We start from the raw sequence: 23,359 nt of genomic DNA, 5'->3' as shown, positions 1-23,359 counted from the left end.
TGGTTCGGTTTCTTCCTGTTTTATACGTTGTTGGAGGCAGAAAAAGGACTCGAAGGACTTCCATTTACATAGTATAAATTGTAAAATCCATCGACTTTCAATGTAATTACATCAGCACCATCACAAAGCTTGTCCCTAAAAACAGAATCATAGAATCACAGACTGGTTTGGAAGGGACCTTAAAGCTCATCCAGTTCCAACCCCTGCCATGGGCAGGGACACCTTCCACTAGAGCAGCTTGCTCCAAGCCCCTGTGTCCAACCCGGCCTTGAACACTGCCAGGGATGGGGCAGCCACAGCTTCTCTGGGCACCCTGTGCCAGCGCCTCAGCACCCTCACAGGGAACAACTTCTTCCTAACATCTAAACATACTCTAAGAAGCAGCAGAAAGTGTTTCTTGAAGTTGCTTTGTGTACAGTGAAGGAATCATTTTATGTAATGTGAACAGCGTTATGTTTGAAGAAACATAAGCAGACTGGTTTTAAACAAAGTGTTTCTTCCTATTTACTAGACTTTTATTGTACATTACTGAAAAGCCACACTAGGGAGGGACTTCTGAAGTGGAAATTCTGTTGTCATGGCTGGAATTTTGACTCTTGATAATTTTTGAAACAGGATCTGAGGAATCTTTTCACCCACTGCCATTAGAATGTACTCTGAGCAATCACTGTCAGAACACTGATCAGCCAGGGGACCTTAGTGCTGCGTTACAGAGATCTTCTGAGCAAAGCCCTGCAAGGAGAAAGCGGGGCAATGAGAACTGTATTTCATCTGCCAGAGAATACGAAGAGCTGGTAAGAAATATGGAATGTATTGACCTCCAGTGTTCAATGGAGGATCTGCAAAATGAAAGGCTGAATCCACTGCAAGAGCAAGAACTTTACCAGCTAAATACCACACCAGGTACAGTGGATGAAGCTTTACCTCAGCACTTACTAAAAGAGACTGTGTCTGCTGAAAAATCACCTGTGGAGGCACTGGATAAGAAGTTTGTTAAGCTTCCTGAAAGATCAGTCCATGTACATGAAGCAAATAAAGCTGTGGAGATGGATTCTCAGTGCAATAGAAGTATAAAGGATCAAAGCTTTCCAGACGAACAAAAATGTTTGAGGATTCCCAGAGAAAGCAACTTGGAAGACTCAGACATCCATTTCCAGGCTGTCATACAACAGAGTGGTTCTCTCCTAGAAAGCCATGAGAAACGCTCTCATTCTGTGCCCAGAAGCTCTTGCTGTATCCCGGTCTGGGTGAGTGGAGCAGATTTCCAAACGCAGTAATTTGTGCAGGCTTTCTTGTTGGCTTTTTTCTTTGTGTGTTGTTGCACCAACTTATTCTAGACCTTTAATATCTGAAAGCTTGGCAAAGGTTGATTTTATGGTTCTAGTCTAAGACCCGTGTGTTTTCTGGACTTCTGCCCTACTCCTGCTTTCACTCATGGCACTGCAATCATTAGCAGTACCAAAAATGAGCTGGAGGTCTCATGATTGTTGGGGAAGCTTCATCTCTACTGCATCTCCTCCTGGCACCAGTTGTACAGCGTATGTATCTGCACTGCATGGCACAGTTACCTCACTGAGCGGCCCCTACCCCCATTTAGAAGCCTGAAGGAGGTAAAGAGTCAGAGCAAAGCAAACTTAAGGAAACAGCTTTGATGTAGGTTTAAAAGAAGATAAGAAGTTTGCCCTAGAGCTGAGTAATTTAAGCTGGAGGTGAGCAGGGGAGAGGGGGAGGTTTAGTTATTGTTTGGGTTATTTGTTTAGGGTTTTTTTAACACTGGTCTATAAAATGCTTTGCATTGGACTTAGTTTCCAGGGTTTGCACATGTCAAAACCTCAGGCAAAGTGCTCTATCTGCATTTCACTTCCTGCTTGGGGGCAGATTTGCTTCATTCTACACGTTGAATGAGCCTCCTTTTTCTGATGAGATAACAGCTGCTGCTGTTGCTGGAAACAGTGATTTTATATCTTTTTTTGTTACCCTGATGTCTTGTATAATTTATTTTCCAGGAGACTGAGTCAGGTTGTGGTATTATGGAAGAGCCTGAGCTCACTCTGATAAGCTCAAATGACATCAGTATGGCAGAATCAGACATTGAACACAGTAACCGAGGGAAGATTAAGGAGGATGAAAGGAGTAGCCCAGCAGCTGTGGATCAGTCTGAATTTCATGTTTTTACTGAGGTGAGTCTTTATTATCTAATGTAATTATGAGTTTAACTTAGGCTTAATCCTAATAAGGAGAGGCCCCACTGCAGCAGTTAATCCACTGTTGCAAACTGATGTTAGGGTTATCTGTGCTTAGTAATTGCTTAAATCATCTTGGTTTGATGCCATGTTTTCCAGACAGATCTAATAGATCTTAAATTTGGGCTATTCCTTAAAATCACTGCCTTGTCATGTCAGTGCAGTTAGAGTTTGGGAAGACTTCTGCTGAGAAACAGAACCATCTTGCTGGCAAGACTAAGTTGTATCCCATTAGTTGAAGGCTTGAATGAGAGGTGAGAGTGGGACAAAAGCTACAAACTAAACAGGGGAAAAAAGGACAAATCCCTTCCCTGTGGATGGAGCTAACCAGGCCCACACAGCAGTTTGAGGTCTATGGGGGAAATATGGTCAGCTCATCATCCTGCCATGCTTCATGTGCCTGTGGCATGCTTGTGCTTATGTGAAGCAAAGGCAGCAAATTGTAGTGAGGCTGGTTTGTAATGAGAGTGGTTTGGGTGCTGAAGCAATAACATAGAACCAAGTAATCTGCGTCTGGCAGATGAAATCACGTTTCAATTGCAGGAGGCATCTAGAACAGATCTGAAAGTGCTCAAATATGTATTTTATAAAGTAACCAAAGTGTGGGCAAGGGGGAGGTGGGTGCCTGGGGGCTGTATTTGGGCAGTCTCCGTCAGCTGAGAATGGGGCAGTGGAACAGAGCAGTGAGAGCGGTGGGGAGACCTGGAGAGAACAGGAGGGAAGGAAAACATATCTGTTGGGATGGAATTCCACAGCCCTGTGTTAAAAACAAGCAGGTGGGCTTGTTCTGGTGAAATCTGGTGGGAAAAGGGTCTTTAATGGATTATTTTTAAGTTTTAAAATGTTTTTAGAAAGTAGCTTTTTAATGCTTACTATCAGGATCCCTTTCTGGTGTTCTTGCATCTGCTATCAGGGCAAAAGAGTACATCTTTGATCTGCAGCGGGTCTGTGCTAGTGGTGCAGCACTACTGCTTCACTCAAATTTGTCGTGTATATTAAACATTTCCATCACTGGTTCCTTCTGAAACAGGAGAGAGAATTTGTACCACTAGTTCCAGATGCAGATTATTCGGTGTTTGCAAGGCCTGAGAGTTCTTCCAAAGCCCAAAGTCCTGGTGACCGTCACCTCCCATCACGTCAGACTGCAGGTAAGTGTCAGTCATAGAATCATGGAATGGTTTGGGTGGAAGGGACCTTAAAGCTCATCCAGTTCCAACCCCCTGCCACGGGCAGGGACACCTTCCACTAGAGCAGGTTGCTCCAAGCTCCTGTGTCCAACCTGGCCTTGAACACTGCCAGGGATGGGGCAGCCACAGCTTCTCTGGGCACCCTGTGCCAGCGCCTCAGCACCCTCGCAGGGAAGAACTTCTGCCTAAGATCTAATCTAAATCTCCCCCCTTTCAGTTTAAAGCCAGTCCCCCTTGTCCTATCCCTGCACGCCCTTGTCAAAAGCTGCTCTCTGGATTTCTTGCAGGCCCCTTTAGACACTGGGAGCTGCTCTAAGGTCTCCCCAGAGCCTTCTCTTCTCCAGGCTGAACAAGCCCAACTCTCTCAGCCTGTCTCATAGGAGAGGTGCTCCAGCCCTCGCATGCATCTTCATGGCTTCCTCGGGACTCTTGAGCACGTCCACGTCCTTCTTGTGTTGGGGCTCCAAAGCTGAACACAATATACTTAATAATCTGAAGTATATTCAATATACAGAATATACACTTTGTTATAGTTCACTACACTGAAGTTGAGATAGAGGTGGTCTTCATATTATTAAAAGCAATAATAAATTACACCTTTCCTTTGGGAAATGTGGAGCATCTTTTACTTAGGCAAGTGCCTCTCACTGCTCAGGCTTGGTCTGTAGTACATTTGCCCCAGGTTTAATATGTATCTTACTGATAAGGAAGTATTGACTCCTCTCTTCCTACACCAGGCTGTCTTTGAAAGTTGATGACATCTACAATACACTGGGGTTTTTGTGTTGTAACTACTGAATTTTGAAAAGTTCTGTTGTGTTTTGTCAGTTGCTGTCATATTTTGTCACTTGCTGTCATATTTTGTCACTTGGTTTTTATTTCCTGCCAGTCCCAAGCTCCGTAGCCAAAGAATGTCTAGTTTTCCTTTTCTGATGATAGTGTGGAACATCAGTAAAACACTGAAGTACTTTTTGTCCCGGATCAACAGCAGTAACATGAAAGACAGGAATGGACAGAACTTAACTGTGTCAGGGACTTCTCACATCCTTGATTATGTTTTGATGCTTTCAATGCAGTTTTTGTCCTGATAAACCCACTTATGGTTATTGGATTCCATAGGCCTGAACTGCTGCTCAGCACTAACAATGTGATTCTCCAAGTGTGATTTACCAAAGTAGTCAAGCTCAGCATTTTAGGAGAAATACATTGACTTGCACAACTTACTATAGGTGATACTGCTCATGGCTCGAAGTGAGGGACACTCAGCCTGTTCACTTTCTCTCACAGTGATGGTGCTGGAGTTTGCGGCTACACCTGGAAGTCTGCAAGAATCTTTCTTAAAACGGAAGCAGAGCTTCATCCAGAAATCCCTGAAAAGAGTAGAAGGAATCAAAAATAAAGAGAGAACAAATGAGAAAGCAGAAGCCAGGCGGTTCCAAAGAGGGAAACCTGAGAAGTTAAGCAGGCAAAAGGAGTCTTCTCCTATCCCTGGTAGGTTTATCTGGGGACAAACGCAGCGTTGGGTATCCTTTCAGTTGCTGTTTTGCATCAAAGAACAGATTTCACAGTTGTTGCATCTTTACTACTGCAGACGGGGATGTTCTTTGCTTTGTTTTCGCAGGGATGGGGGGAGCCTTTTCCCCACTGCCTGGCCACCTCCTCAGCATCACAGAGGCCCTTATGGGTCCTCATCCTGTTCTCACCTTCTGCCTGCATGTTTGTAGCCGTGTCCCTGGAAATCCCAGTTTATCAAAGAACGACCACCTTAAGGGAACTGATGGGCCATGGAGCTGATGAAGGGTCTGGAGCACAAGTGTGATGAGGAGCAGCTGAGGGACTGGGGGGGGGGTTAGTCTGGAGAATAGAAGGCTCAGGGGGGACCTTATCGCTCTGCAGCTGCCTGAAAGGAGGTTGTAGTGAGGTGGGGGTTGGTCTCTTTTCCCAAGTAACAAGCGATAGGATGAGAGGTAACAGCCTCAAGCTGCACCAGGGGAGGTTTAGATTGGATATTAGGGAAAATTTCCTCCCAAAAGGGTGCTCAAGCATTGGAACAGGCTGCCCAGGGCAGTGCTGGAGTCACCATCCCTGGAAGTGTTCACAAACCATGTAGATGAGGCCCTCAGGGGTTCAGTGGTGGCCTTGGCCGTGCTGGGGTAATGGTTGGACTTGATGATCTTAAAGGTTTTTTCGAACCTCGTTGATTCGATGATGCATCTCCGTGAGCGGGAGCTGGAAGGCAGCTGGTGGGCAGCACGGCTGGCTTGAACTGCAGGCAGCAGCCCCATGAGGGAGACTGAAGGTTTATATTTAACACAAGACACCACCTCCAGCAGGTCCATTCTGCAAGCTTATTTCTTGTTTCATAATGTCATTTAAAACCCCTGGAAAACCACTCAGCTTTTGAGGTAGCTGGACTAAAGGTGTAAATTTAAGCTATGTTTGGCTTTTTTGGTAGGAAAAAAAGGTGCAGTTGCTAGTCAGTTGAAGAAAGGAAGAGAAGGGAAAGTGTCTTCTCCAGGGGACAGGAAGTCTGAAGAAACTGAAATGCACCAGCGTACTTCCAGGTATTGCATGAACACAAGCGGGAGAAGCTTGGACTAAAACCCAGCAGTGGTTCACCTGCATGTTGTGAAGGTGACCGCGCAGCCAGGGCGGTCTGTGATGTCCCAGTTGTGCCCCGTGCTGTGTAACACCACAGCTGGGAGTGAGGCCGAGTGTTTTCCTGCTGGGAAACCCTCTTGCAGCGCTGGCTCCAAGAAACCTGCTACCTCTGTCCTGCTGAGGCAGCTCAGGTGTGGAACTATGCTAAAGCTGAAGCCAAGGTCACAATTGCACCTCGGCACTAAGGGCAGCGTGCAGCAACTGCATGCCTGAATGGGGGGTATGTTAGGTGCAGCCAAAGAGGAATTTGATGTGACTCTGGATTATGGGAGAGTGAAGTCAGAATTTCCTTTCTTAATTTCTAGCAACTGAGACAATATAAACCTTGAAACATGTTAACATTGCCACTTGCTTCTGACAAAACCCAGTTCTTTTTCCTACTGTTTGCACAGGCTTTATAATCAACTTGCAGAAGTAAAAATGAGAAAGGAAGAAAAAACAAGGCAAGAAACTTATGCTAAGAACAGAGAAAAGGCTAAAGAGTTTCAAAAGGTAATACAGTCTGTACAACATCGGCCCACCTGGTTAGTTCTCATTTCACCAGGCTTCTAATCAGAGTAGCTGGACATGGTTCTGTGGTGGGAGTACAGAACAGTGACCATCAAACCAGCCTGGATTTTAAGGGATATCCCAGCTCAGAATTTCCCTGTCAGTGCTGTGACCAGCCTCAGGCTGGTTTGCTGGTCGCTTGAGGTTGAGCAAAAAAAGGCTGTTAGGGCCTCCAGCAGCTAGAAAGCCTATCTGACAGAAGAACAGGAGGTTATTAGCCCAACTGCAACTGAATTTCCATTAAAAGGCAATTTTGGGGGATTTGGCTATTCCGAGTGGCTGAGCTGAGCACACCTGAGCCAAGGGCTGCAGGATCCCCTCGGGGTTTGCCTGTAGCTGCCTTACACCAGGGACTGAACCAGAGGCCTTGAGCTGTTGGTTCTCACTGTACCCTTGCTGAGCCTCACATGGCTGGAGAGGAAGGAAATGCTTTATAGCCCTGACAGGCTGAGGCTCCAGGCGCACATCCTGCCTCTGGCACTGACCACCTCAACTTCTCTGTGGGAGAACACATCAGTGCTCTTTTTATATTGTTTTACAGATTCTGTCATTAACAGGGGAGAAGAGCAACAAGCACACCCTCTCCCCGACATCCGTAGGAGTTCTGGAGCAGTAGCTGGGCTCACTGCCCTGCTGTTACTCATGCCCAGGTTACGTGTTTGAGTGCTGTCACTGAAGCTACACTACTGTACTATCATGGTTTGCTTTTATTTGCAGAAAATGCTGGAAAAACTACGAGCCAAGAAGCCTGGGAAAGCACCGTGACCGGCTGAACACTTAACACTGCTGTCCTGGTATGGTCCAGGAGCCTACTGAGTACTGCACTTACATTAAGTTCATTGTGGAGCCATGAGGAATCCTCAGCTTTAAGCTGTAGGAGGACTGTGTGTCAACAACCCCTCACCTTTTCCCAAGCTCCCTCCAGCAGCAGACTGACTACTGCTGTAACCATGGTTTGTCTCCGATCGAGCAGACACTGAAAAGCGTTTCTTGAGGGGCATCTGTATTTTAAAGAGCGAGCTTACTAACGGTTGTAATATACATGTATAAACCATTTTCTAATAAAGCTTTTTAAGATGACTTGACTCCTCAGGATGCAAGACAGTTCCTCTGTAAAGCTGAAGTTATCTGTTCTTTGCCCTATGCCATTTAAGATGAGGACATATGAGCCCCTGCAGTCAAGAGGTACATCTTAAAGCACATGGAAGAATAACCCCCTTACTACTTCCAAGTGCAGTCTTTCTATCCACAGCTCCTGAGCTCCCATTCAGAGCCAAGTAACGATATCATGAGGACAAATACAAAGCAGGGCCACTTCACTGCATGTTTAAAATACAGCACTGAACAGCCTGAGCTTACTTTTGATGAGCCATCAACTACACTTTAGGCTTGTTTTCACTGAGCTTTCCAGTCCCTGGTGCAGTTGCATGCAGTGCAGTTGCTGAAGCAATTTAAGAGCATAACCCAAAACCAGCTTGTCATTCCCTGGTGAGGAGACATGGAGGCTGTTTGCAGCACAAAGATTAGCAGTACAGTACCTAGTCTCTCATTTTGGCTGTAGTGGTGCTGTAAAAAGGCTGCTCAGGTTTTCATGCACAAATCCTCTTGCTCCATTCTCAGGGGAAGAGGCTGAGCCTACACTTTGCTACCTGCAAGCACTGGGGATCAGCTGCCATGATTTCTTCACACATACCCCCATCTGTTTACACTACAGCAACAGGCAACAGCCTGGGCAGCAGCTCTCTCAGCAGTTTTATTTAAATGCTTTAACATTCTACACATTCTCTCCTGAGGTTTAGGACAGGGAACAGAGGGAAAGCAGCTGATAAAGCCTTTTCCAGTCAAATAACAACTTGATCTATACTCGGCTTAGTTGGGTCTTCTGCAACACCAAGGTGGCAGCTTCACATCTCCCACAAGGCCAATGCAGGCAAGACATGACAGGATGGTAAGAAGAAAGGCTCCTGTGCTTCTGAGCTGGTTTCCAACCACTGCACACTGCTGCAGGGTACGAGTGAAGGCAGACTGTTTAATAACACCCTGGATAAGGTTCTCCACGTGGAACAGCCACACGGTTCTTTGTAGTGGACTTGCAGCAACACCTCCAGGACCTGAGAGAGGAAAAGCATCTATCAGCACTTTCAGATCACTGAGTCCAAGTATTAACCCAGCACTGCCAAATCCACCACTAAACCATGCCCCAAAGCACCACATCTATTAAATACCTCCAGGGATGGCAGCTCCAGAACTCCCCTGGGCAGCCTGTTCCAATGCTTCATAACCTTTTTGAGGAAGGAATTTTTTTCCAGTATCCAAATCTAATCTAAACCTCCCCTGGCACAACTTGAGGCATATCACTTGGTACTTGGGAGAAAAGACCAACACGAACCTCACTACAACCTCCTTTCAGGTAGTTGTAGGGAGCAGTAAGGTCTCCCCTGAACCTCCTTTTCTCCAGGCTAAACAACCTCAGTTCCCTCAGCTACTCCCCATAAGATTGTGCTCCAGACCCTTCACCAGCTCCACTGCCCTTCCATGGACACATAAGCAGCAATGAAGTTACAAGACTGCTCGTGCCACAACTGCATCAACCTCTTCTTCAATTTTCCATGCTGCAGAAGTCAGCTGGTTTCAGAATTAAACTGATCAGCCTCTTCCTACATCAACATCTCAAAACCCCCAAGGGCAGTAGATAAACATCCTTTTATACTCCAAGAGGTCCAACTACATCAGGTGTATCTCCTCATAAATAGACCATAGCACACACCACGTGTCCACGGCATCCTGCAGAGGATTTCAATGTGCGGTCACCGCGTTAAGAGCTGCTGGTTTCTCAGCCATGCAAACCCTCTTTGAAGTGACCTCAAGTTTCTCTGTAGCACCAGCATTCTGCTAAGCACTCACCTTCAGACTCACTTTGGTGGCACTCAGGGGGGCTTTCTCAGGCCTCCCACATGCGGACACTGTGGGTTAAGGAGTTAGATTTGGTTAGTGAAAAGTTTACAACACAAGTTGGGTATAAACTGCATGGAGCAGCTGTTTTGCTCCTGTGTGCACAACCAGCAGCTTCTGGAGCCCAAGTTACAACCTTTCTAACTAGAGCTTTTGTTTCTATGTAGCTTCAGTGTTGGAGGTGCCCAAGGATACAGCCACATACCTGCACCTCAGCAGGAACTTGTTCTTATCTTAACCGCAGAGGGGAGCAGCGTGTCTGTTATCTCTAGTAAAGCTTTATTCCCAGCAGACTCGGTGCCACGTCATGTGGCAGTTCAGGAGTCTGATGGCTTTGCTTTACGGTCATGTCCACAGCTCACCAGAAACAGCAACATCCCAGCAGCCTTGGTAATGACCAGATGCTCTCCTCTCACTGCTGTTAGGTTATCACCAACCTAAATCTGGGGCTTACAATATTCCAGTCACCCATCCCTTCTCATTAGGACCAATCAACCCTGACAATATGCCAGCCAAGTTGTGTACCAACAAGCCTATAATCACAGGATGGTTTGGGTTGGAAAGGACCTTAAAGATCATCCAGTTCCAACCCCCTGCCACGGGCAGGGACACTTTCCACTAGAGCAGGTTGCTCCAAGCCCCATCCAACCTGGTGTTAACCTGTTAAAAGCTCCAGGTACAGAGGAACTCCTCACAACCAACAGCAGTCCAATTCAGAAACAAGTACAAACTGCTGCACAACTGTGACATCCATTTAAAGTATGTAATGCACACACAATGACTTGCAGATAAGCAGCCTGCTGAATACTGCCAAAATCTGGGCTGATGACTGCCCAGTTATCTCTACTACGAGACAACCACTTCCACACTTCTCAGGAACAGTTTACTGAGGTTTCCATGTTCCAGAGTCACACGAGTTAACACACAAACTGTGAAGTAGCATGAAAGCATCTGAACTGACCAGTATCTTGGTGCTTACCTGTCACGCAGGTTATCTTCTGCAGCTCATCCCTTCAGTGCAGCAACAGCCACTTGATTCTGTATCCTAAAGCACCTGTTAGAAAGAAGAGACAGAACGCACTTGCAGAGTTCCAGAGGCCAGGTCCAGTTCTCCCACTGAACATGCAACTAGAAAGGGAGCACACTCAAATCCCTGAGCAGGACAAGGACTGTATCAGCAATAATACCAGGTTTAACACACACAGCAGAATGAAAACCAACGATGCCAACGCTGACCTCCTGTAGCACTGTCCTTTGAACATCCCAGCAGAGAATGCTGCTGGGTGCAGATACCATTCAGTGCAACACCCTCAGTGCTGCTTCCTCCACAACTGCTTGTGTAACAGTCAAGCTTGTTGTATGCACCAGTTAGTGTCTGCTGACAGACTACACTGATGTAGCTGCCACGCGACTATGAGGGAAAACAGACTGTGGATTTCACCTGATGGAAAGAGCAGCTTCAGAATTCTTCCAAGTTTTTAGCATCGAAGTAGAATCCTTCCTATTGTGAAGGATTTCTACCAAACAGAAGCCACAAATTTTAACTGCATAACAGTAAACTGGCTGAGCTGCTTGGAAATTAACTCCAAAATTTAAACCCCAAACTTAAAAACACAACCCAAATATTGCTGCTGAGTATGAAACTACCAGAGATATGTTTTAGTGGTGGTCTTGGCAATCCTGGGGTAATGGTTGGACTTGATGATCTTAAAGGTCTTTTCCAACCCAGCTGATTCTGTGATTCTTGATGCAGGAGGATGCAGCATGTTTATGAAGTTACCTGAAGTTCAGACAGGTGCCATAGTGCTGCCTCTACCTCCAGCCACCAAAACAATTCTCATGCCTTCACAATGTAAGGGGGAATAGACTGTTCCAAGCCATTCAGAAAACTCTAACCACAAGAAGTGTCAGGTACCCACACAGAAACCCCATGCAACTCAGCATGTTTGTTACACCTCAAGACCCACAACACACAATCTCTTGACTCTTACCAAGCTTTTCCACTTGAATCATCTTTGCTATTTGTATCAAAGCACAAGTCAGTACCTAAAGGAGAACATGATGTGTTATTACAGCTCCCTGGATGCTACATCAAGATTTGTCTTGCAGTTTTATCCCACAGAACTAAGGGGCAGTTCAATGGGTAAAGCGAAACCACAAGTTTATTCTGTGAGGCATTTCCAACGACACGAACCTACAGCAGAGATCCTATCGGGATAGACCTCAGCATTCCTGCTACTGTAACCTATTGCAACAGGTAAAAATCAAGCAGACTGAAAATATCATCTCATACAGATCCTACTGTCTTGTTTTGAGACATTTGGGAGAAGGAAGAGGGTAAATGATACTTCATCCTCCCCATTTGTTAGTGTAACTCCTTCATAGCATTAAAAGTTAATGTTACCTGAAAGGCAAACAAAGGGAATGAACTACAAAATTGCACTCAAACAGAATCCTCTCTTTAACTTTCCAGCTAAGCATAACTTGCTTGTAGAAACAAAGCTATCAGTGTAAGAAGTTGAGCTGATCGCCTCCTTTTTGACTGAGACATTTGTATGAATGACTTTGGACAAATCAAAGTTAAAATCGATTCTAAGCAGAGTAAATGCTACATTACAACACAGTAACACAGTGTAGAAACAAGTCCCTGAAACCCCCCAAAAGTCACACAGACTTCCCACCAGTGAAAAGCAGAGCCCTTCCACCATTAAGGAATACTGAGAACCTCAGATGTCATACTAACCAACCCCAGAAGAGCCTTCAGATTCCCATGAAATGGCATCCTGCATTTCTTCTGTCATCTTCTCTAATCACAAAACACCTGTAAAGGCAAGATTAGGTCACAAACTGACACATGTGCACACAAACCAGGAGAACCTGGAGCAGGGATTGGTACTCAAGCAGTTCTAACCATCACAAGCATTCCTGATAGCCTCTATCTGGAATCACACTTCATGTCTGAATATTATCCTGTTTCATCTGACAGCTCTTCTTCATTTCTGTTTATTTTAAATGAAGTCACCATCTTTGCTCACACAAAACGCTGCATGTTAAATACTCAAGATGCCCAGAACAAGTGCCATGAAAAGGACACTGATGGGGTGGGTTTGTTCAGAAAGGCCATTCTCACTCACTCTCTTCAGAGCAGTTGAACATTTTGCCAATCATCACAACAAGTTTACTCATGGCATTCCCAAGTTTAGGGGGAGAGAAGGTCTTATGTTTTTCTAAAGCAACACAGCATCTTCTCAGTAAGAAGAAAACAGCAATTTAACAGGCTCACCAAGTTACAGCCAGCTAGCCTGCAACAGGCAAGGGTTCAAAAGCAACTTACCAAGATGCTACTTCAGGCTGGACTACCAGGTGGACTCCCTAAAAAGTAAATTGTTGCATCTGAGTAACAGTTCCAAGTTTCTTCAGTATTTTAGTAACTTATTAAGACTTAAGTACTTCTATCATAGACTCACAGAATGGTTTGGGTTGGAAAGGATCTTAAGATCATCTAGTTCCAACCCCCTGCCATGGGCAGGGACACCTCACGCTAGACCATGTCACCCAAGGCTCTGTGCAACCTGGCCTTGGAAACTGCCAGGGATGGAGCATTCACCACTCCTCTGGGCAGCCTGTTCCAGTGCCTCACCACCCTCACAGGAAAGAACTTCTTTCTTAGATCTAACCTGAACTTCCCGTCAGTATGAAGCAGACAGACTGTGGTCCCTTATGCTGCCTGAATGTTGATGCCAAAACAAAGTTTCTTTTGAAATCAGAGCCACGGCCCAGACTGTAACACAACTGCCAAGAGGATCTATCTGCTATGTGAGAAACTGGAGTGCTATGGCACAGAGGCACAGCTGAGGGAGATACCTGACAAAGAAAACACCTATAACATCACATTTGAAAGCTTACAAATATGCTCTAATAAACCAGCTACAAGAATTCAGCACTGCAAGTGCTCTTCCTCCACCTGCTAATTCTACTTCCTCTAGTAGGCAGGATGCAGAATCTAAACAAGCTTATCCTCGGGATTCTGCAGGAGCTGCATCTTCAGTGACATTTGCATAGCTGTCTCACTAAGTGAACCTGTTACAGGTCTCATTGTCACCACTGCAATGAACTATACAGTGAGGAAAGCACAACCTGTTCCTTTTCTAGCCACGTTTTTCAATGCAGACACACAGTGAGTTGTGTCTATTTGGTGAATAACGTGGCAGAACAACTCTTCACAATGGCTGCAGAGCAGCTTCTGCTTTGGAAGCGCAGCCAGTTAACTTCAGAAGAAACATCTCACGAGCTCTGGTGCTTGGATTTGTGTTGCAAAATCAAATCCTGCTTTCTTCTGAAAAGGCAACCAAAATCTAAGACTTAAGCTTTTATGATCCTCATCTAACTACCTCCACCTAGGGAAAAACCCAACTATTTCCTCAATACTTACCCCCAAGTAGCAGCTTTCCACTGTGTTCCAGACATCGCAGGAATGCCCTTTTAAAAAGAAGTATTTTGGAATAACATCAATGATTTAACTACACTTTTATCCTATAATAGTTCTTTGATGTTGCATTTGACAAGCTTTCCAATAAGAAACTTTCAATCTATTTGTTTCAACAGAAATACCAAGTTTAACCAGCACATCTGCATGGAAACCAACGATGCCAGCTGCTGAAATACTGTAGCACTGCTTTTTGAACAGCCCACCAGGGAGACACTGCTGGGTGCAGATACCATCCAGTGCACAAGTCAGTCTGGTTACTCACTGTGGAAATAGTACTTGTCTCAAGAAATCTGAACCCTTATGCTGAAGTTCAGCAGAAACACAAATCTCACCTCTTTCACCAACGTGCTCCACAGAAGTCCACTCAAGTAACAGAGCTGTGCATCACAAACCAGCTAACAGCCATAACTGAAGCACTCAAAAGCTGCTGTGCTCATCTGCAAAGCCTGGAAAGAAACAGATGTAACTGCACTACATTTCTGCAGATCTGTGACATGGAACCCATGCCCCGGGTTCATCAGTATTTGAATGAATTGCTGTTTGAACACATGCAAATATTGTCCCTTCGTATAAGTAACACAACCAATACGTTCATCAGCTGTGGGTTGCAAAAGAAGGGTTTTTTCTAAGCACTAGGTTCCAGGTTTTTGTCTACAGCAACAGACAAAAACTGAACACGTGCTGGAACAGATTGAACACAGCAGCTTTCAGTTTTGCACTACTCTGGAAACAGCATTTGAAGCTATGGCTCAGTTTCCTATACAGAGACCATTAGTAACTGTCACCTTTCACTACCATGTTTCCTATTTTGAGACAGGTACAGTTTGGACCAAGGTAACTGTAGCAAGGAGTTCTGTATCAGATACTCTATTGTAAGAACAACTTATGCTGTGTCAAGCTGGTGTGTTATGTAGTCCGGCACCCATACTACAGCATCAGCCAAAGAAGATACAATGTTCTTGTAAGGTTTCACTCCTTGCCCAGCTTTAGCTCAGGGATTCCCATGTTAAAGATGTTTTCCTGTCCAGTAAACCTTACACAGCATTTTCTTCCATGCCATTTCCTAGACTGTCCTGGAGCCACACAGACATGGTAATGTCCTACAGGAAGATGTTTGACACATTTAGACAGCTTTAGCTATACTTAAGTGCAAGACTGAGAGCTTCTCTCTGCTGTCCCCCTGTTAATCAATTAACAGCTTACCTTTTACATCAGGAAAACCAAGTGGCATTTCCTCTTCCAAAAGCACCATAAACTAGAAGAAAGCAAAGCAAAGGAATAAGAACTATCAGATATGGTGAAGTAACTAAGATTCCTAAAGCCAAAAGCTGCATTTCAGCAAGCAATGTAACAGCTGTGATAAGTCCAATTTTCATATGATGTATCCAGTTCTAATCAGAATTGAAATTTAGTTCATTTCTGAGTCACTCAGCAGTTGAACAGAAAAATTCATCACGTGAACTAGGGAATGAGCAGGACCCCACATAACACCTCGCTACACCTTACCCTGCAAGAACCCCTCTCCTAGATCCAGGATGAGTCTTTCAAGCCATAGAGTATCTCTCAGGTAGATCCCTAAAAGAGTTACATTTAGCCATTAATTTTGGACCAGTATGAAATGTCATCTTCAACAACTGAAGAGTAAATTTTTGCAGTCTTACTCCCTAGAGCTACCAAGTTGCAACTGGAAAACTCCAAACTTCCTCTACAAAGATTTGGGACCTTAACTGAAGCACACAGGGAATGCAGTTTGACCTGCTCTAATCCCACTGAGCACCTACTGTAACTGTCCTCTGACTGCCAACTGTGTTTTGAAGGAAATGAAACCAGTAGATATGAAGTGTTTTTCTGACAACATCCCTGTTGGGCACAGGCTATTTTTACCTGCTGCACAGCTTTATTGCTGACAATGATTTGCTATTCAGAGTGAGGCAGATCAGCTTTGGTTTTTAAATCTCGCTGATTCACAAGTAAACTTCTTAAACACTTTATTGACACTGCTCCCAACATCCAGTCAGCCATCCTCAGACATTCCTGAACATTCACTAGTCATGTTCCCAACTATCTAAAACACCCCTGAGAGAGTATTTGCAACTGGGGCAATGCTTGTTAAGTATGGTCATTTTAGTTTCCATCTTGTGCTTAGTCATGTTCACATCAGAACTCATTCAGGACAGAGGGCGAGGGTAGGGGAAGAATCTTCTAATCCAAGATTCACTGCGCTGCTACAGGTATTTTTAGGCAACTTGTAATTCAAGATTATTGGATTAGATTTGGGAGCAGAGAATCAGTTTTCTGAGAAGTTATTCCACATGGAACAGACAACCTCAACCATATTTTACCATCATTTGAATGCATGAACCATATGCTACAATAGACTTTTGTCCAAATTGACTAACCACTTTGCATTTTTACTGTTGGCACTTGCCCTGCATTAAGCTTCATCTTCGACCTTGACTTAGCTCTTCAAGTATTTCACAGCATAACCTGCATTTCCTCAAGACAGAAAAATAACCTTAAGTACCACTCACAAGTCAGCTATGAAAGGGTCCAAAGTGCCCCTTGTAACCTGAGCAAATATATGTGTGCATGCAAACACAGAACCATAGAATCAACTAGTTTGGAAAAGACCTTTAAGATCATCAAGTCCAGCCATTACCCCAAGAGTGCCAAGACCACCACTGAACCATGGCACTTGAGGGCCTCACCTACAGTTTTTTAAATGTACTTTTCTATACTGTGCTGCTGCTGTGTACAATATTTGGAACTTCTTTTCATAGAATCACAGAATGGTTTGGGTTGGAAAGGACCTTAAACTCATCCAGTTCCAACCCCCTGCCATGGGCAGGGACACCTCACACTAGACCATGTCGCCCAAGGCTCTGTCCAATCTGGCCTTGAACACTGCCAGGGATGGAGCATTCACCACTTCTCTGGGCAACCTGTACACAAGTCCTGTGAATCCCCAGTTAACAGAAGTTGAGTTGCAGAAGCATTTCAGCAAGATCAGCAGCCACTGAATCAAGGATATTATACACTTGACACAGGATAGCACAGAAGAAACTTATAACCTGGCTTTTGCTAAGCTTTTATTTGTTTTCTAACTGTCTCAGACAGAAGCCCAATATACTCACCTGAAACTGAATGTGACTGGGTTGAGTGACCACTTCCATCTCACTTGCTAGTCTTCCGGTTACCAAGGTGAACCTGCAGAAGCCCAACGCTCTCAGGAGCCATCATATTCCTCCTCTACTTCAATCTCTTAATTTTGCACGTTTCTTTTCTGGCTTTGCTTTTTTCTTACTGGGAATTTTGCTGCTTAGAATAAAAGAGCTGTTCTCCTAGGAACACAGAAGACAGAAGGATTCATAAGTCTAGTTCTGAGATACTTAAAAGGTAAGATTTTGGTAGTAACTTTGCAAACTTTAAGAACTCTTCAGAGAATTCTGGATTTCCTACACATTCCAGCATTATTTCCAAGAGGAGGGAGTGTGGGCTCTCAAAACAACTTCCTTCTGAATTACAGATCAAGATTCAGAGGGATCACACAGTTAACTCTGGATTTAAGTACTCATAACATCATCTACTAGTTCTTTAATCTCTGAAAAATAAGGCTAGAGTTTCTGAAGTGAAGGCATATTTACTCACCACTACTCTGGCATCGAAGTCTTCTTGATTATCAGAAGTCAAGCTGTCATCATTGTCACTGAAATAAAAATCCAAATCAAGCTCTGGACTTTCACAGAGGTCTAAAATCTGTCAACTATTTTCCTGTCACAACCCCTGGTTCCTCTTAATGTGTATGGCAGTGCTGCAGCATGTAGGTATACAACACTACTACTTCTACATAAGACTGTTCTCAAATGACAGTTTCTGGCAGCAGAATTGCAGCCTCACCAGCAGCACTGGCAGGACAGCAGCAGTGCTTAGCAGCACAGCAAAGAGTCAGTAGCAAACATCACAGTATACTGAGATACTAGGATTGCACTGGCAAACAGGCTAGAAAGTCAGCAAGCCAGAAAACAAGCAAAATACAATCAGGAAAACAAGAGGACAGGCCTCAGCTAACATAACACCACTACACAGCTTAATGATATTGCCTCTGAGAAATATTATCTCCGTATTGCCATGAAACAAGAAGGAAATTAAATTCCCCCGTCACGCACAGGCTTCTCTCAAGATAGAGAGCAGTCCCTGGAGATAAAACCATTTCAGTACAATGGTTTCAACAAGTGGCACAGGAAGGACTGGTTCCAAAACGTACACAGTTCACCAGAACTCATGTAAAGAATTCAGTGTCTCGATGAGCTGATTTGCATTTATTCTACAGAACTTTTCCTCTGCTCTTTTGTAAGAAGAAAACTAATTATTGTTACTCATTTTACAGGCTCCAATACTCCAACTCACACAAATCAGCAATGTTAAGTGATGATTAAGATAGAAGAAAGACAGCTTTGTACTTCACACTGGTTTTAGGCTTTCTAGTTTTAAGGTGCTGAGTGTATTTTACAATATTAAGTGTTCTTAACTTGCATGCAAGTGAGCTGTTTGACCACAAAGACTGACCTAAGATGATACTTAATGCTTAATAAAGTAAAAAAGAAGTTAAAAAACAAGCTTTAGTCTTTGCCATAAAACACTCTACTTATTTATTTGGGATAACTACAGAGGAACTAATTTCAGGAAATCCTTTTTCTTTAATTCTACCACATCACTTTAATGAGACAGCACAAATCACCACATGAAACAATGAATAGTCTTCAGATCAAAACCAGCTCATTCTGTGAGAAGTTCTAAGTCACATGTACAAGCACAGAGCCCCAAGGTGCAGAGCATTTTGTTCGCAAAAATCAATGCTGCTTTCATAAGCAGATATTCACATTTAGATTAGTGTTGATCATGGCTGAACACGAGCCAGCTTGTGCCCAGGTGGCTAAGACAACCAACGGCATCCTGGCCTGCATGAGAAATAGTGTGGCCAGCAGGACAAGAGAAGTGATCATCCCCCTGCACTAGCCAGGCCACGCTTCAAATCCCATGTTCAGTTATGGGGCCCTCACTGCAAGAGAGACATTGAGGTGCTGGAGTAGGTCCAGAGAAGGGCAACAGAGCTGGTGAAGGGTCTGGAGCACACGTGCGATGAGGAACGGCTGAGGAGGTCTAGTCTGGAGAAAAGGAGGCTCAGGGGGGACCTTATCGCTCTCTACAACTACCTGAAAGGAGGATGTAGTGAGGCAGGGGTCAGTCTCCAGTCTCTTCTCCCAGGTAACAGGTGACAGGATGAGAGGAAATGGCCTCAAGTTGCAGCAGGGGAGGTTTAGATTGGATATGAGGAACAATTTCTTCACAGAGAGGGTGCTCAGGCATTGGAACAGGCTGCCCAGGGCAGTGTTGGAATCACCATCCCTGGAAGTGTTCAAAAAAACCACGTAGATGAGGCCCTCAGTGACATGGTTTAGTGGTGGCCTTGGCAGTGCTGGGACTTGATGATCTTAAAGGTCTTTTGCAACCTAGTTAACTCCCATAGTAGGAACTGAACTTGATATACCTACAACTGTCACAAAACCAGATGCTACTGCAAGCAGCTGTACTACCTCCTGAACTCCTCAACTATAGTAGTAGCAGTGGGTTGTCCTGGCCTGGGTGGGACAGTTAGCTCCAGGGTGCCGTTCTGGATATGCAACTAAAGCGGTATTGATGCCTCTCCCACACCAGCAAAAAGGGGGTGACCAAGATCCAGGGGGTGGGCTGGAGCATCAGGCACCTACCTGTATACACACAGACTTACATTTAAGTATAAAACCCCAGAAGTTATATACCACCTAAAGCATAAAGCTAAACTTACTTTGTCTCCTGAATAGGGGAAATGGGGCCTTCATCATCCAAGTATTTGTGTTTCCGTTCTGTCAGACATTCTCTTTCCAAGTCTTCACTAGCCTGAAGGGCTTTCAAAGCTTTCTTAAGATGTTCTTCATATTTAAGCATTTCAATGTACCGGAAATATCCGTTTAGAGCTGCTTGCTGAAGAAAAGAAACAAACACATCAGGCAAGATCTCAAAAAATACCACTATTGGGCACGTTGGTCTGGTGGAAGGTATCCCTGCCCACGGCAGGGGTTTGGAACTACATGATCTTAAGGTCCTTTCCAACCCAAACCATTTTGTGATTCTATGATTGCCAATTTAAACTTGCTGGTTTTAGACTAAAGAAAGAAATAATACATTTATCCCACAAAATAAAGAGGACTCACCTCATAGCCAAGAACCATCTTTAGGGGAATATGTTTCTTCCCATAATGTTTCTGAACAAAAGGGAATTGAACACCTCTGTCCTGAAGCCGCCTCTTTTGCTCTTGAGGTGAGGCAGTCAGTGGTGGCCTCCCCACAGGCATCTGTGTGCTCACATACTTCGTCTTCTTCCTCTTCTTCTCTAAGCCATCCAGGTATTTTCGGCGTGCAGCAGCCTTAAACTTTTTCCCCCTGAAGTGGTAGTCAAAAATGGCTTTCAAATTGAATTTTGACTTGGGCCTCTTTGAATTTGAAGTTTCTGACGGTTTTGGGGGACTCTGAGGAGACAGAGAAGAATCTGAGGAGCTTTCATTGCCAGACACTCCTGTAACAGCTTCAGCTTGTTGCCTTGAAGACTCGGATTTCCTTTTTTGTTTTGCAGGAGCAGTGGAACCCTTGGGATGGTACCCGCTGCCACCAGCAGCAGAGACATCACTGAGAAGAAGAAAAAACATTTAGTTTCACTAGAATGTATACTTTTGTGACCTATGACACAGGTTCTTCATGTAAAAAATTGTAAACTACAGATAAAAACTCACATTTCTGAATCACTGCTGTCCAGTAAAATCTCAGCTGAAGCAGCTGATGATTTACATATGTTAAGCTCATCTGAAGATTCCTCAGAAGAATCATTCTTTTGCCTTGAACGTGAACACTCCATCTGTGTGTTTGGTTCACATGCATGTATCTTATGAGGTTCTTCCTGCCAACTGCTGATTAGCTCTTCTGCATCAGAGTAATTGGAGCCAGAAGTCTGGGATCCATCTGTATCAGTCATGCTTCAGTTTGCCCTAAAAACCAAGGAAAACCCAAGACATTAAAGAATAGCATTCCCACAACATTCTCCCAGGGAAACTGGCTGCCCATGGCTTGGATGGATGCACTCTTCACTAGGTAAAAAACTGGCTGGATGGCTGAGCCCAAAGAGTGGTGGAGAATGGAGTTAAACCCAGTTGGTGGCCAGTCACAAGTGGTGTTCCCCAGGGCTCAGTACTGGGGCCGGTTCTGTTTAATATCTTTATCAATGATTTGGATACGGGGATCGAGTGCACCCTCAGTGAGTTTGCAGAAACACCAAGTTGGGTGGGAGTGTTGATCTGCTGGAGGGTAGGAAGGCTCTGCAAAGGGATCTGGACAGGCTGGATCAATGGGCCAAGGCCAACTGTATGAGGTTCAACAAGGTTCAGTGACAAGACGGACAATATCGGACTACAAGCAACTCTATAAGAGTTATAGTTGAAGACCTTTATTTGAATCATCTGCTCCCATATATATCCTTAAGCCCTATTCTCACACGCCTTCAGCACAGCTGATTGGTTACATTTGCTTTCCACGCGCCATTCACGTGCTCTAAGCTAACACATGATTGGTTGGCCAGCTATACTGCATTACCGCCCAGCTCCTGCTTATCGCAATTGTCCATCCTGGTTTTGTTCTTGCTTCGTTGCTTATCTTCCTCATTCCATGTCCTCAAGTGTCTTTAGTGTCGGGCCTATGTGACTTCTGTCAAGTACATGACTCTTGCACAGGACCTACTCCATTTCCATATAAGCATGCCCATTTTCTTCTAGAAAGGATCGCACAGTTCAGTGCTGGGTCCTGCCCTTGGGTCACGGCAACCCCATACAATGCTACAGTGGCTGGAAAGCTGCTCAGTGCAAAAGGACCTGGGGTGTTTGTCAACAGCAGCTGAACATGAGCCAACTTGTGCCCAGGTAGCCAAAGCGGCCAACAGCATCCTGGCCTGTATCAGATATAGTGTGGCCAACAGGACCAGGGTAGAGATCATCCCCTTGCACTCAGCACTGGTGAGGCCGCACTCGGATGTTCAGTTCTGGGCCCCTCATTACAAGAGGGGTATTGAGTTGCTGGAGCATGTTGCAAGAAAGGCATCAAAAGTGATGAAGGGTCTGGAGCACAAGTCTTACCAGGAACAGCTGAGGGAGTCGGGGCTGTTTAGCCTGGAGAAAGAGGCTCTGGGGAGCTTTTATTGCTCTCTACAGCTACCTGAAAGGAGGTTGCAGCAACACAGGGGCAGGTCTCTTCTGCCAAGTAACAAGCAACAGGACAAGAGGCAAGGCCTCAAGTTGCACCAGGGAAGGTTTAGATTGGATATTGGGAAAAATCTCTTCGCTGAAAGGGTTGTGAAGCACTGACACAGGCTGTTCAGGGAATTGATGGATTCATCACCTCTGGAAGTATTTATGACATGCAGATGGGGCATTTAAGGACATGGTTCAGTGGTGGACTTGTTAGTGCTGTTCGTGCATGGCACTAGTCAACAGCAGGACACAATGATCTTAAAGGTCTTTTCCTACCTAAACAAAATACAGGCAACTAATAGCACTGGTCCATTCAAGGCCTGACAAACACAACATCCAGAAACATAACAGCTTAACATCAAAGCAGGTACACGAGCAGCAAGAGCAGTACACGAGCAGCAACAGCACTCTGGTTACCCAGACTGTGGCAGGTACTTACAGTCAGCAGCTCAGCATCATCCACCGCCTCTATTGCAGCTCTGTTAACATCTGGCACAGCACACAGCTCCCTTAGCAAAGAAAAACAACATATGTCACACGAACTTCTCTCCCAAAAGAGCCACCGATTACCTCCCCAGTACCTCAGGTTGAAAGGCGCTGGCCACATCGCTCGCTTCCCCCGTCGCCCACCATGGCTGCCCGCAGCAGGTACTTGGTAGGTGAGCACCCGCCCGGTTACCACAGGGCAGGGACACCGCCACCAAAGCCGCCACACCGCTCGCTCCCGACGGTAACCCCGCCGGGGCAGGCCGCGCCCGGCCCGGCCCCGCAGACGAGGCGGTGGGCGAGCGGGCTCGGCTCGATACCACTGCAGCCGCTCTTCGCCCTCATCCGCATCACCCATAACATCCGTATCCCCCGCTCCCGCCGCCCCGGCGCCGCGGATGGCGGCGGATGCTGAACGACCCCCGGCCTGCCTCCCCTTACCTCACGTCCCACCGCCACAAA

General features: G+C 45.2%; 2 protein-coding genes, 1 long non-coding RNA gene and 8 other non-coding genes across 19 annotated transcripts in view; 1 reads left to right on the top strand and 10 right to left on the bottom strand.

Moving 5' to 3' along the window:
- CEP295 (centrosomal protein 295) overlaps window positions 1–7,725 on the top strand; it is a 41,593-nt gene extending 33,868 nt beyond the window's left edge. For all 5 annotated transcript variants that reach the window (XM_030472167.1, XM_030472158.1, XM_030472164.1 and 2 more), the window contains 7 exons: window positions 616–1,247; window positions 2,007–2,180; window positions 3,274–3,391; window positions 4,718–4,921; window positions 5,886–5,994; window positions 6,484–6,583; window positions 7,358–7,725. In XM_030472167.1, the coding sequence (XP_030328027.1) occupies window positions 616–1,247; window positions 2,007–2,180; window positions 3,274–3,391; window positions 4,718–4,921; window positions 5,886–5,994; window positions 6,484–6,583; window positions 7,358–7,405 (1,385 nt within the window). In that variant the 3' untranslated portion in view covers window positions 7,406–7,725. The remainder of the gene's footprint in view (window positions 1–615; window positions 1,248–2,006; window positions 2,181–3,273; window positions 3,392–4,717; window positions 4,922–5,885; window positions 5,995–6,483; window positions 6,584–7,357) is intronic.
- On the bottom strand, window positions 3,615–5,768 carry LOC115601813. The gene is made up of 3 exons (XR_003989521.1): window positions 5,755–5,768; window positions 4,667–4,668; window positions 3,615–3,858 (listed from the first exon to the last, which is right to left on the bottom strand). It is a non-coding gene; the product is annotated as an uncharacterized LOC115601813 (long non-coding RNA).
- Window positions 7,726–8,368: 643 nt separating the features above from the next.
- Window positions 8,369–23,357, bottom strand: TAF1D (TATA-box binding protein associated factor, RNA polymerase I subunit D). Of its 5 annotated transcripts, none has more exons than XM_030472204.1 (15): window positions 22,851–23,219; window positions 20,909–21,160; window positions 20,333–20,804; window positions 19,927–20,102; window positions 17,730–17,787; window positions 17,216–17,422; window positions 15,285–15,336; window positions 14,414–14,527; window positions 14,025–14,071; window positions 12,927–12,964; window positions 12,336–12,413; window positions 11,584–11,638; window positions 10,572–10,646; window positions 9,545–9,603; window positions 8,369–8,751 (listed from the first exon to the last, which is right to left on the bottom strand). In XM_030472204.1, the coding sequence occupies exons 2-6, from the start codon at window positions 21,145–21,147 to the stop codon at window positions 17,336–17,338; spliced, it is 1,032 nt and encodes a 343-aa protein (XP_030328064.1). In that variant the 5' UTR covers window positions 21,148–21,160; window positions 22,851–23,219; the 3' UTR covers window positions 8,369–8,751; window positions 9,545–9,603; window positions 10,572–10,646; window positions 11,584–11,638; window positions 12,336–12,413; window positions 12,927–12,964; window positions 14,025–14,071; window positions 14,414–14,527; window positions 15,285–15,336; window positions 17,216–17,335. The 5 variants fall into 5 exon arrangements, with proteins under 5 accessions (XP_030328064.1, XP_030328074.1, XP_030328082.1 ...); XM_030472203.1 differs by adding an exon at window positions 23,339–23,357 and having other exon boundaries at window positions 8,370–8,751; window positions 11,584–12,413; window positions 22,851–22,920; XM_030472214.1 differs by lacking the exon at window positions 11,584–11,638.
- Window positions 9,375–9,504, bottom strand: LOC115604629. Its single transcript, XR_003990352.1, has one exon. It is a non-coding gene; the product is annotated as a small nucleolar RNA SNORA25 (small nucleolar RNA).
- Window positions 10,760–10,896, bottom strand: LOC115604627. The gene has a single exon (XR_003990351.1). It is a non-coding gene; the product is annotated as a small nucleolar RNA SNORA8 (small nucleolar RNA).
- LOC115604633 lies at window positions 11,689–11,820 on the bottom strand. The gene has a single exon (XR_003990356.1). It is a non-coding gene; the product is annotated as a small nucleolar RNA SNORA18 (small nucleolar RNA).
- On the bottom strand, window positions 12,698–12,770 carry LOC115604625. Its single transcript, XR_003990349.1, has one exon. It is a non-coding gene; the product is annotated as a small nucleolar RNA Z40 (small nucleolar RNA).
- Window positions 13,671–13,802, bottom strand: LOC115604630. Its single transcript, XR_003990353.1, has one exon. It is a non-coding gene; the product is annotated as a small nucleolar RNA SNORA1 (small nucleolar RNA).
- Window positions 14,184–14,322, bottom strand: LOC115604626. The gene has a single exon (XR_003990350.1). It is a non-coding gene; the product is annotated as a small nucleolar RNA SNORA8 (small nucleolar RNA).
- Window positions 14,638–14,764, bottom strand: LOC115604636. The gene has a single exon (XR_003990359.1). It is a non-coding gene; the product is annotated as a small nucleolar RNA SNORA40 (small nucleolar RNA).
- On the bottom strand, window positions 15,472–15,543 carry LOC115604640. The gene has a single exon (XR_003990363.1). It is a non-coding gene; the product is annotated as a small nucleolar RNA SNORD5 (small nucleolar RNA).
- Window positions 23,358–23,359: the final 2 nt, after the last annotated feature.

This window comes from Strigops habroptila, chromosome 2, assembly GCF_004027225.2.
Source record: "Strigops habroptila isolate Jane chromosome 2, bStrHab1.2.pri, whole genome shotgun sequence".
Lineage (NCBI taxonomy): Eukaryota > Metazoa > Chordata > Aves > Psittaciformes > Psittacidae > Strigops > Strigops habroptila.
Note: the sequence above shows the minus strand (reverse complement) of the source record. Positions and strands in the feature narration are given on the sequence as shown.